Source organism: Protopterus annectens, chromosome 9.part0 (assembly GCF_019279795.1).
Source record: "Protopterus annectens isolate FY-2018-M chromosome 9.part0, PAN1.0, whole genome shotgun sequence".
NCBI classification, from domain to species: domain Eukaryota; kingdom Metazoa; phylum Chordata; order Ceratodontiformes; family Protopteridae; genus Protopterus; species Protopterus annectens.
The window spans coordinates 159,094,519-159,108,134 of record NC_056743.1 but is presented as its reverse complement, the minus strand read 5'-3'; the positions used below and the strand labels follow the sequence as shown (position 1 = coordinate 159,108,134).

General features: G+C 37.7%; 1 protein-coding gene across 5 annotated transcripts in view; it reads right to left on the bottom strand.

Annotated features, from left to right (window-relative positions):
- LOC122811105 (para-nitrobenzyl esterase-like) overlaps nt 1-13,616 on the bottom strand; it is a 284,915-nt gene that overhangs the window by 45,428 nt on the left and 225,871 nt on the right. For all 5 annotated transcript variants that reach the window (XM_044082687.1, XM_044082684.1, XM_044082685.1 and 2 more), the window contains one exon: nt 7,968-8,135. In XM_044082687.1, coding sequence (XP_043938622.1) covers nt 7,968-8,135 — 168 coding nt within the window. The remainder of the gene's footprint in view (nt 1-7,967; nt 8,136-13,616) is intronic.

The following is a 13,616-nucleotide window of genomic DNA, read 5'->3' as shown; positions in this document are numbered from 1 at the left end:
CCTAGATATTGTATAATATATCAATTTGAAGGTTAATGAGTGTGTTGTTTGATCACAGGTATATATAATATGAAATAGTTGGAAAATTACATAGTAATACTGAACTTGTGTTTTGATTGCTGCTATCTCTGTGAAATATAATCAAGTGTTATGTAAAAAATAAAAAACAAAAACTATATACAAATTCTTATAAGTATTTATATCTGCATAGGGAATGTTTACATTGTGTAATGAGATGTTACAAAAGTGTTTTATATAGGAGATTTTGGAAAGAAAATTCTTTTCATATGTACTATATTCTATAGGAAGTTGGCTTGCAAAAAGCATTTATAGTTTTGTCTCAACTTTTAAATACATAAATATATGACAATTTGTATTGCATATTGTCAGTTTTAAAGTATGTGTTTTTAATGACAAAATGATAGATATAAATGTATTATATGTATGCATTTTTAATTGGAAGTGTATTTGCATATGGAATTGTATAATTGAAGTAAAAGGGCGGGCTTTTGGGTATATAATGGGGTGAATTTTTAGTATGATTGTTCTGAGGAAGTCTAGTTATCTAGATGAAAGTGCTAAACCTCCTTGTTCATCTTCGTTTGGTCAAGAAATAAAGGAAACTATTGTTTGGATTCGTGCTGTCCTGTTATTTGGTGCCTTGTGCATTACATTCGAGTTGTGCAGTTGATACAGGACAATAATTTTCTTGATAATTCCCTACTTTGTTGTATCTTTTGGATTTTCCTGGTTAGGGGTCGCCACAGCGGAACTCTGGTCCGCTAATGATTGGCAGTAGATTTTTACGTACCGACTTGCCAGGCCTGACGCACAACCTTCAACGAAGGTACGCCCATTCATGCATGTCTCCACACAGAAGATGCTTTAGCTGAGAATCGAACAGGACAACATCTTACTGTGAGGCGACAATGCTACCGCAGCACCACCACCGCAGCAACAATCCTAATTCCCTACTAGTGATCCTAAATACTCCGTTTCACAGGATAACCACTGATTCCCCACACCTCGTGGTATCCATATCCTATTATCCAGACAAATCACTGATTTCCTATGGTCCACTGTAGCCACTGATTGCTTAAATAACCTATTACCTATTAAGTTGTGATTCATACAAAGTAACACATTCAAAAGCATTCAACTTACTACTCTAGGTATGCAGTGATTTCATTGTACTCTGGGAGTTTTGCAGTATACTCGAACTTCACAGCCTTGACATACAGCTTGAAATAGCAAGCTGACAGTGTAACACTCTCTCAAAAAGTAAATCACCTAACAGAAGAGCACCTTGCTGTGTAAGTAACCTTACTTTATTATATACATATAAATTTCACTAATCAACTTCTAAGCGCTATTTAAAAATGGAACTAAATAATGTGCCACTGTCTATTACTGGTGAATTTAATGTTTGAACACACAACTTTAAGAGCACCTTCAGCACTTCACATGTTTTCAGTATACATAAAAACACCAACACACAACTGGAAGAAATGCAAACACCAGAATAAAATGAAAATCAGAGTTAGACTTTAGCCAGTGTTAACATTGCTTTTTTTGAGGTTCGGTTTGAGAGTGGTTGCTACTAGAGTGCACCCACATATTATTTTGTAATTTGGATGTCTGTTGTATGTCAGCTGAAGTAGTTCTCATTTTCATTTCATCCTGAATGGTTTCCTTTTTGTTGTTTCTAAAAGATTATAAAGCAAACTTTACAAGTCACTGATTGTGGTTTATAGTACTTTGATTCACTCAGCTCAGCTCATATTTTCCTTTGCTTATTTTGTTTGTAAGTCAGATTCAGATTCACCTGGATGTCATGCAATACTGTCTGGTATCCCCATATCTTCCTTTTTTTTTTACCTTGTCAGTAGTTACAAACTGGACTGATTGCTTACATTGCCTCTTTTTGTACTTTCTTTTTTGAAATAAGCTTCTGATCTAGGCACTCTACCCTGACTGTGCATGCATGCACAGAGTTCATTGTGTTTTCCTGTACTTCCTGCCACTGTTACGCACTCACCTAAGCTCCATACAGCTTTGCTTATCCCTGTAATATGTTTGGTGTTTGTATGGTGTCATTTGACAGCCAGTATGGAGTTCAGCAGTTTTATTGAGGAGTAGCTCACTGTATTTCATTCAGCAATATTACACTGTCCTAGTCAATGGATTTTCTAGTTGGCTTTTGCCCTTTGGACCTTCTGTTTGTTGACCCTAAAACCTGTTGGGTTTAAAAAGCACTACACTTTTGCTCCTTGTTGGTATTGCACTGGTGTTCAGTTTTGATTTGTGGACTGTTGCTGTATTAAGTTTAAATAATACTTTGCAACTGTACCTTGTTTCTTTGTTACTCTTCCCACTGGCATTACTTAAGATAAAATATGCTGTCATTGTTCATACCAGATATATAAAACCAAATTTAATTATTATCTCAGTAACAGACTGCACTTTTTGATCACTGGTTCTGGAGTTCTGCTTGTTCTAAATACTGTAGTGTTACATTATTTAAAGCTATTGCTCTACAATAGAGCATACAAGATAAAGTATGTTAATTTGCACCGATGAAGGGTTGTTGTAAACCTGAAAGCTTTGCAGTTTTAATACATTTTGTTTGGTACATTGCTGAATTCATTTTTTTTTTGTAACCAGTATGGAATCTCAGTCAGCTGTCCTGTACTCCTTCATCCGTACTGATCAGTATGGAATCTCAGTCAGTTGTCCTATACCCCTTCATCTGTACTGGTCATTATGGAATCTCAGTCAGCTGTCCTATACCTTCATCTGTACTGGACAGTATGGAATCTCAGTCAGTTGTCTTATACCCCTTCATCTGTACTGGATAGTATGGAATCTCAGTCAGCTATCCTAAACCCCATTATCTGTACTGGACAGTATGGAATCTCAGTCAGCTGTCCAATACCCCTCATCTGTACTGGACAGTATGAAATCTCAGTCAACTTTCCTAAACCCTTTTATCTGAACTGGACAGTATGGAATCTCAGTCTGCTGTCCTAAACCCTTTTATCTGTACTGGACAGTACGGAATCTCAGTCAGCTGTCCTAAACCCTTTTATCTGTACTGGACAGTATGGAATCTCAGTCAGCTGTCCTAAACCCTTTTATCTGTACTGGACAGTATGGAATCTCAGTCAGCTGTTTCCCCTTCTGTAGCGAGCCTGATATTATTAGGTGTTTTGAATCAGTGCAGTAACTGCCCCATGCTTACCAAAGACTCTTACCTGCTACCTCACAATAATTCAGTATGTGACAGGTTTATGTATTTCCTTAACATGGAGGTTACCTTCTTTTCTCTGGACATATTTGGTAAGTACAACACATATACACATACAGCACAAAGCACTTCCACTAAACCAACTTGTGCTGATGTTGACAAAAAACACTGCTTAAGCCTTTCATTCTAAAGACTAAGAAAACTCAGACATTAGTATACACAGTAACACATACAGCTTCACCCTTCACACCCACTCTGTAGACGCATACTTCTAAGAGTCACAAGTTTGAAGACTCCAAGCCTTTATGGCCCACTGAGACTGAACCAAACTATTGTAATATTTTAGTAATAGTGACTCTATTGTAAGGCATAGGGACACCATGCTTACCGGTTGCGTAAGAATAAGGTGACAGCTGTCTTTTGGAGCCATGATCTCTTATCTCTCATGTTTCCCTGTTACTTATGTCCAACCTTTCAAGGTCCTTTTCATTTCTCTTTCGCTTTCTTTCTCTCTTTCTATTCCCATTTCTAAAGAGATCTCAGCCCCTAAACTGTTTTACTGCCTATATAGCTTCTTTATAAGCATAGCTTTGCTCTACAATCCAGTTTTTATACTTGTGCAAGAAAGCATTATTTTCCTTATTGTATTTTTGGTCATCCTTAAAAACCCTAGCTTTCTTTCCTCTGATCCAGTTTAATGCATCTTTATCTCTTTCACAACTTTACAAGCAACTTGTCCCAATAGTCTCACACTACTGCTTAATCATTGGCCTCTTGTTTTCCTTCAAGACTCTAAACCACTGTTAGTCATGGTTTCTAATCATGTGACCTAGTTTTTATATTTTATTTGTATTTATTTACTAGTTTTTTGCCGGGGGAATGCACTGATCAATATTGACCAATTTCAGGCTCAGCCCTGGTAAAATGCAAAACATTTGACCAACCAAAAATACAGAAATGTAAGCAATAACAGAGTTATTCAGGCTACTTAGAAACACTATGTGATTACATTCTGATGAACATGTAGAGTGCAATGCACAATATATACACTAGTTTCTAAAGTGGGTTAAACTTCAATAGATCTGAGAGAGGGGAATAGACTTGGAGAGGAGACAGGGATAGTTTGTTTGGGAATATGTCCTGTGTAGAAGCAAGAGATTTTGGCTTGGATGAAGAAATGCTTTTTGAGTTGCATTCTAAATTTGGATTAAGTTTTGCTTTCCTTTAGGTGAATGGAGAAAGCTTGCCAAAGAGTAGGTACCTGAGAGGAGAATGCTTGGACTGTGCTGTAGAGTTTGTTTTTGGGGATAATGAGAGTCAGTGTGGCTTGTGAGTAGAGTCTCACGTTATTGTAGGAGTTTTTTTTCATGACGTCTAGCTGCAAGGGGAGTAAATGTCTGGAGTTGGAGTAATTTGTGAAATTGTGATCCTAACATTAAGTTAGATCTTTGTTTCATGGGTGGCCAGATATAGTAATGCTCACAGAGAGCTGAGTTTGTAATGAATCATTAGATGCTGTTGGAAATTGTCTGTGAATGTGGGGGGGGGGGGGGTTTCTTGGAGGCAGAAGTGAAAATGGAAGTCCATATTCAAGTTTAGAAAGAACTTCTTTGTTGATGTCTGCTCTTGCTAGTTGGGATAGAAAAGCAGAAATATTTTTGATCTAAAAGAGGAGGGAGTTTATTTTGGCTCTCACTCTCTCTATTTGGAAATGGAAGTTCGGTAACTGATCAGTACATAATCCTAGGTATTTGAAAGTGGAGGGTGTTTCAATGGAATGGTTGTGTGAATCAAAGATAGTTAAGGAGTCATATGCTTGGTGAATTTTCTGTGACATTCCAAAAAGCATAGTTTTGGTCTTGGAGGGGTTGAGAAGTAGTTTATGGTTTCTGAGCCAAATGGAGCTGACATTGAATTTTGGTGCTAGACCGACTTGATCAGTAAATAGCATTGTCATCAGCATAGAGGATGAGAGAGAAAGATGGGAAGGTCACAAGAATATTTGTTAATAAATATGGAGAAGAGGAGGTGGGGCAAGAATGGATCCTTGTGGTACTCCATTGGTAACAGATGCAGATTCTGATTGGAAGGATCCTATTTTAACTCTTAATTGTATGTCATTAAGAAAGTTTTTAAACCAGTAAGTGGTGTCTAGACATACCAATTTCAATTAATTTGTTTTGGAGAAGATAGCGGTCAGTGTGGTCAAATGACTTTGCCAGGTCTATAAACAGGGCACCTATAAGGAGACCCCTATCGGTGCTTTGCAGGATGTCACCAGTTAAGGACCAAAGTGCTGTCCTTCATCCAGGCCAGAATCCATGCTGTTTGGAGAACAGTTGATACTGATGGATGTAGATAGACAATTGGGTGTAGAACTATCTTTTCTAGAAGTTTGCCCAGTTGGGAGTATGGATATTGGATAGATGTGAGATGTATCTTTTAGGGTGGTTTGTTTTGGGAGGGACTTAATTAGTGCAGTTTTCCAAATTTGTGGTATGATGTTTTGGGTCAGGCATAGATTATATCTGGGTGAGATGAAGACTTAGATGCTCTCTGCAGTGATATATGAACCAGGGGTTTATGTTATCAGCTCCAGGAGGGGTGTCAGCAGGAATATTTTTAAGTAGAATAGATACTTCTTTGGAAAAATATGCATTTGAAGTGGAAGAAGGAGATGAATGCTGGTGGATGAGAAATAGATGATCTCTGAGAGGTGTGTAGTTTGTTGATGGGAGATGCTAACTTCTTTAAGGAAATCTGCTGGACAAAGTTTTGTTGTGCCACATTGAATGGTGTTTGTAGATAGAGTGTCATAAGGAGGTTTACTTCCTGTAAGAAGGTTAACTTATTTCCAAAAATGTTTGGAGAAATGTAAGAGGTTAATCTGTTTCTTTGTTAGGAGATTTCCACTGTGCCTTTTGATGGACTTCTTGGCTAATTTACATAAGGCTACAAAGGAGGTGCAGTTGTCAGTTGTGGGGGTTTGTTTCTATTTTTGCAGCACTTCATCCCTTAGAGTGAGAAGAAGTTTGAATTTGGTGGATAGTCATTCAGTTTTGGTGGGTTTATAAAGCCTGTGGATATGTTGGAAGAATTTGTCTTGCAGCTGGAGTAGAGAGTTGGTTAGGCTTACATCTGCTGTATCATTGTCATGTAAAGAGAGTAAATAGTTCCAGTTTCTGGTTGTGACAAAGTTTTTGAGCATGTCAGTGTTAATGCTACACTGGTTTCTGAAGGCGTTTAATATTGGTGGCAGTTTTATAGGATGGTTGATAATTGTAAAGGTGACTGGACAGTGGTCTCTTAGTGATGGCGGTACTCTTACTTACTCTTTACTACATTTCCCCTCAATGGTCAGGACTAACTCTACTAAGTCTGTATTTTCCTTATTCTGGTTGGAACTATAAACATTTCAAGCTTATACTGTGATCCCTGCAACAACATTTTCCCTTTCATAAGTTGTAGTCCATGTAAAGCAGTCTAAAATTACTAATTAACTCTAAATTTTTGTTTTTGGATTATGCCATTATCTTTTGCATTGGTATGTCATGCCATTTCACACCAGAATTCTGAGGTTTTTCTTGCTACTCCTACTGATGTAGAGTCTCCTTTGCCACTGCCAGAAACGTTTCTTCTTCCATCTCTTACTCCTTACGTCTTGCTTCAATTCTTCTTTCAATCATAAGTAAACTACAGTTTCTCCACTTCCTGAAGTTCCTATTCTGCCATTATGGATGCTGTAATTCCATTTTCTAAAAGTAGTTTATATTTAAGTTACTCCATAATGTTCTATTCACAAAGCTGTAATATGTGCACATATATTTAATGCTGGGCAGCACATGTGCTATCACCCCATTTTTTTTTATTTTATTGTATTGTTATCCAGTTAAGCCCACTACATACAAGAGTACAACAAGGTTTAAGGATGACCTGGGAGTACTTTCAGGTTAAATGACTTGCCCAGAGTAACATAGTAGGCAAATGGTAGCTGACAAACTCAAACCCTGCTCTAAGGAACCAGCTTGTTAATGTCCCTTAGCTTTAATTATCTGTGCTAACTGCTAGACATCCAAGGACTTGCAAACATTTCACGCACTCTTTTCATTTCATAGTCAGTAATTTCTTCCAGAAATCACTGCAGTTTGAAAACTTATTTTCTATAGTGCTGCTATGCTCTAAATAATTGGACACATCTGCTTTTAGAGGAAACATATTAAATACAGCTCTACATGTAATGGATGACTGCAGCCATTTCTGGCTATTCAGATATCTTGGACATCGACCCCTTTACAGTCAGCAAAAACATGTTATGATTTACATTAAGAGAGCATGTCCCACACAACATATTTCACATAGCAGAAAAGTGCAGGACCTAAGGAATCATGGGTGTCACCCCACTCTCTTGCACTGCTTTTATTGTAGTCATCAAACACTATACTTATCAGTGCCAGAAAGAAAATTATACAAACATACAGGCATACACTCAGATGCATGCACGTGCACACACACACACACACACACACACACACACACACACACACACACACACACACACACACACACACACATACACACACACTTTGTGAGACTAAGACACATTTATAGCCATAGGATCTTGAATGGCTCATTGCACACACCAACTCCATCTTATCTAAGATTCTAGCAGTTTTAAAAATAGCTTTTCCATTACAATTCCTTTCGCACTGCTTAAGATTACCTGCTGCCTCTGTGGCTTTGTGATTGTTTGGGCATGTCACTCTCATGTCTGAAACCAATGTGGTGTAGACTTTCTCGAAACAGCGCTCAGTCATGGTACAGATCTCCACACTGTTGTACAGGCTCAGAGCATCATTGCTGATATCTTGGCCAAAAGGTGCTAGCCCTTCTGTAAATGAAAACAAGAAAATACACAGTGTATTACGACTCATAGCTTACATAACAGTTGGCTTCATAAAATGCACAGTTGCTTACTGTTACTGATTATTTCTGTAACTTATTTTAATTCACCACTGGCCTTCAATCCCTAGTGACTATTCTCCTTCATTTATAATCTGTCTACCAGTAGTTATAAGATCACAGACCATCTACAGTGTTCTATTTTTTGTCCTCTTATAGAGCTAGTCAGATCAAAGTACTGAAACTACCAATTCATCTCTAGCTTTGCTCCTCTCCCATCTCAAGACGCTTCTGCAGAGCTCATTAGAAATTTACATACTGCTAGAGGATGCTATGAGAAAGGATTACAAGTACACCGGATAAAGATACAGCTACCACCACAGTGGGGTAACAGGGACATATGTCTCCACCTGCAGACATTGAAAATACATGCATATATATATATATATATATATATATATATATATATATATATATATATATATATATATATATATATACAAATATTTCAGGCACAGGCATCAGCTCCCTTATAGCCTAACAGTATACCAAACAATTGTTCCCATAATAAGTGCCCAAGCTGTTCTTAAAAATATCTAAACTACTACTTGCTTTATTAATTTGGTATTCTATTCCATGCATAAGCTGCTTTTGCAGGGAACCAATTAGTAATTTCTCATTCCTACAGTGTCTTCTACACAGGCTGCCTGATGATTGTATACTACTTTTTGTTAACACCAAACATTCCCAGAGGTAGTTGTCTCTAAATACCCTATACACTTGAATAAAGTCTCCTCTTAAATACCTATATGAGACAATGTACAAGTTCAGATATTTAATAACTTAAATTTTCACATCCATGGATGCCCTTCGTATATTCCCACTTTGCTCATGATTGTTTACTTACAGGGTTTCCATATTGTTATTCCATACTCAAGTTTGAGTCTAATGTAACTAACACCCAATGACTTTAGCATTTCTAATTTCCTAGACTTTATAAGCCTTTTTATACAACCAATTGGTTGATATGATTAGAAAAAGTCAAGGCTGGATCTACCCATATACCCAGGTCCTTAAATGAGTCTACCGTTTCACTGTGTGCTGTATTAAATATTCACCTTTCAATTTATGTCTCCCAAATCTTATATGCTTACTTTTTGATATATTTATCAACATATTATTCTCCTGTGTCCAAATGGTCAATTTAGTCAGGTTTTTTACAGCCATGTCCTATCTGTAACACATGTAATCATTTTACCCAATTTCAAGTAATCGGCATACAGACTGTAGAACTCCTCAGATGAAAAAGATAGATCTGAAAGATACAATCTAAACAAGTATGGGTGTAGGACAGAGTCCTGTGGCACACCCTGACTGTAACCAAGGATTTCACCTGTACAATTGCTGTATGATGCTTTCCATGTCCTATTTGTAAGCCATGCAGCTATCCATCTTATCAAGAGAACATCCATACCTAGTTGTTCAAATTTATTGATTAGTGTTTTGTGCGTGACCCTATCAAATGTTGAAATTAAATCTATATAAATTACATTGCAGCACAAATTTTCATTTATAGCTGTTATTATATTGTTCTAGAACATATTGTTAGAGGTGGTAAAAAATTTGTATCATAAGAGATTACTAGGCTATCGAACTGGAGGTCACGTTAAGCCTAGCAGTTTCAACCCAATGTAATACCGTAGAAGTACTAGTCAATACCCAAAATTGCATTTAGTGCTGACTGCCCATGTCCAGGAGGGTTGTGGGCGCTATCCCTGGTAAGAATTTACTGTGTCCCATCCACTTGTCCACATTCCTCTTGAACAGTGTCATACAGGTGCTCTGTTTTACAGGAATTGGTAGCCTGTTCCAAAGATGTGGCAGTCGCTGGGAGATAAATTTGTCCCTCCAGCATGTCCTATTTAAGTCACAGGCCATATTTAAGTCCCTGGAATGGGTAGCCCTAGAACCACTTGATTTATGGACATGCAGTAAGTTCATTAGGTTTGGGTCTTGGGTTGCTCTGTAGGCCAAGCATAAGTCTCCCCTAAGAAGTCTATACAATAGGGAGTACAGTGACAGGGACTTTAGTCAGTCCGTGTAAGGCACATGCTGGAGGCCCATGATTTTCTTTGATAAAAACCTCTGAGGTCTCTCTAATTGCTGCATGTGCTTAGAATGGTACATACTGAATGGGGTGTTATACTTAATAATGGGCCGGATAAGTGCCAAGTATAGGGGCGTTATAACTTCTTTTGCTCTTGAGGTGATGCCTTTACTAATCAAGTGAGCTACATGGAACGCTTTCGGTACAACAGTAGACACATGGTGGTCGAAGTTAAGGTTGCAGTCAACCTGTGATCCCAGGTCCCTTACCACTTCATGGGTGCTTAAGGTATTATTGTTAATTTGATAGTGTGAAGGGGCATTGTTTGTGCTGAAGGGAATGATGATGCATTTCTTTGCATTCAGTTTGAGACCGTGACTAATACACCAGTTGTTGGTCTATGTGAGACCCTCCTGGAGTATACTGATATTATTTGGGGATTCAATGATTGCACCTAGTTTGCAGTCATCTGCAAACTTGGTCAGCCAAAACTCTTTAGTTTTGACCTGAACTTCTAAGAAGTATATACCAAACAGTAGGAGGCCCAGCACTGATCCCTGTGGCACCCCACTGGTAACAGGTCTGCTGATTGATGTGGCATCACCCACTTTGATAGTGTGTGCCCAGTCTGTGAGCCAGTTGACAACCCATCTTACAATGAAGGGGTTTACATTCAGTTTGCTAAGTTTATTGATAATGCCTGAATGTGGGATTGTATTGAAAGCCTTTGCCAAGTTGAGGTATACTGTGTGCACAAATTTGCCCTCATCAATGGTCTTGGTCACACTTTCAAACAAATCCACCAGATTTAACAGGCAGGCTCTACCCTTCATGAAGCAGAATTGGATAGGATCCAGGGTTTGGAGGTCACCCTTGTGTCTTTATTTAAGAGGTCCATAATGATATGTTCCATGGCCTTACAGATGAGGCTGGTCAGGCTTATGGGTCTGTAATTCCCTGGGTCTGTTGCTAGGCCACCTTTGTGGAGGGGAATAACTGTAGCTATTTTCCATTCCACAGGAACAAAGCCTGTGGTTAGGCTATGATAGAAAAGGGTACTTGGTGATGCTAGTTCATGTTTTAGCCTGTTTAGAAGGCAGCCTGGTATGTCATCTGTTCCCATAGAGGCCAAGTTCTTTGCCTTGGACAGGGCTTTGAGGACATGCTCTTAAGATATGTAAGTTTTAGTGAGGGTTTGTCATAAGTTAGGATGGGATAAGGAAGTGAAATGTTTGCTAAACCTATCTGCTAGCAGGTCTGCTATCTCTGTGGGGTCAGTGTGTGTGATACCATTGGCCACCAGTTCTGCACATGCTTGGGTCTTACCCTTTAGCTGTAAAAGGCCTTATGGTTATCCTTAGCAGTACTTGCTAGGTTTCTCTCAAAGGTCCTCTTGGAGGATTTGCATGCTGATATATGGTTTCAAGTCCCAGCCTTTCGAATTCTAATAATAACTTATCCAATATTACCTTCTTCATTATTTTCAACACCATGAAAGCAGACTTAAGTATCTGTATGACTCTGGGATTGTCCTACTCCCCTTTCCCTTAAATGCAGGTTTAATAACTGATGTCTCCAATCTTGTAAAGTAGTAAATAAGTAAATATTAGGTATAACGGTACTTTAAGTTCTTGCTGAAGTGTTCTCACGTCATTATTACTAAATCCATTTCCTTCTTGTGCATAATTTGGATCCAGTTTGCATAGATCTTTTTCAATATAATCTAATTTGATTTCAGTATCTGAGGTTACCTGGATGTTTCACTAAGACAACTTATCACCCCCCCCCCACCTTGTGGAGTCAAACTGTTTTGCTTAAGATTTTATTAATATATATCTATAATATGATGTGTCTGAGAATATAGTTTGGAATCTACACACAGCTTATCAGTTTGTATTTCTTTATTCCTTCCACAACTTACATGTCTATAAAATGGTTTCTTATTATGCTCAATGTCTTTATATAAATTTTCTTCAGATGTTTCTTGATCTTGTCTCAGACTATGGTTACTGTGTTTGTTCAGCTTATTTCAGTTTTCAAAACTGTAGTTTGACTTCTTTTCCATTTCTTATATTTTTGGCCTCTCATCTTAATTTAAGTATCTTGCTCTTTTGGAAATATATCCTCCTGACATTGTATGCCTAGATCCTGATGTTAAACATGTTTTTGACTTTTTGCATTCAAAGAAGTTCTTTTTCAAAACTTTCCACATTCCTTCTGCAGCTTTTCCACAGAATGCATCACTCCATTTAGTTTTACATGGTCCCTGTTTTGCTTCCATATAATCTGTTAATAATTTTTTGTGCATTGGTTTACATTTCAGTTTTAGCAGAATTATCTAGCAACACATTAACCTTAATAACCCCATGATCAATGCATATAAATGGAGGTAAAACCTGTTATGAAGTAGCTAATTTCTTAAGAAATACAAATAATGTCTAGTATGTCCTGTTCCCTGGCAGTTTTTTTTTTGTTGTTGTTACAATCTGAAGCAATTGTTGCTCCTGAATATAAGTTTTATTTATTTTATTTGATTTTATTTAACATTTGTTAACCGGGAAAGTCTGACTTGGAACAAATCCAATTTTCAGCGGCGGCCCGGGGAGAAACGCTCCAGATGCATGTATTTGTAACGTGGGAGGAAACCGGAGCACCCGGAGGAAACCCACATGAATGCAGGGAGGACATGTAGACTCCACACAGATGGAACCCCACCTGAGAATCAAACCAGAGAACCTCTTGCTGTGAGGCAACAACGCTACCGCTGCACCACTGTGTCGTCCATTGTCCAAGTTGTGAATACTTTCCTTACTAATGTTGTTGAATTAATATTACTGCAGTCCATTTCTGTAAAATTTAAATCCACAGCCAATATTATTCTTCCTTCTTGTGTTTCTAATTCCTCTAGTTCATCAGCACTTGACTTTGGTTGTCTATATACTCCAATTGTTATATGCTCCAGGGTTGTCTTTATTGTTACAGTTACACAGTCTACAGTACTGAAGTTATCACTGAATGTGTAATACTCACAGGTGTCATAATTATCTTTAATTCCTATCATAACATCTACACCTGATTTTTTGTTAGAATGTCTGTTGTAGTATAAACATTTATACCCTGAGAGAACTGGTTTCCAGTCATTGTTCTTTAACTATGTTTCACAAACAATAATGGCATCATTCTTATGGGAATGTAGCAAATTTTCCAAAATAAAAAGTATTATTAATGCTCCTAGCATTAACAACCATCAGAGATGTGTCAAATGTTGCTATCTGTGAAATGATAAATTTTCAATCTGGCAAAAATCCTTCTTGCGTTTGTCAAATATTGCAAAATATCTGCTATAAATTTTTTTTCCCTGAT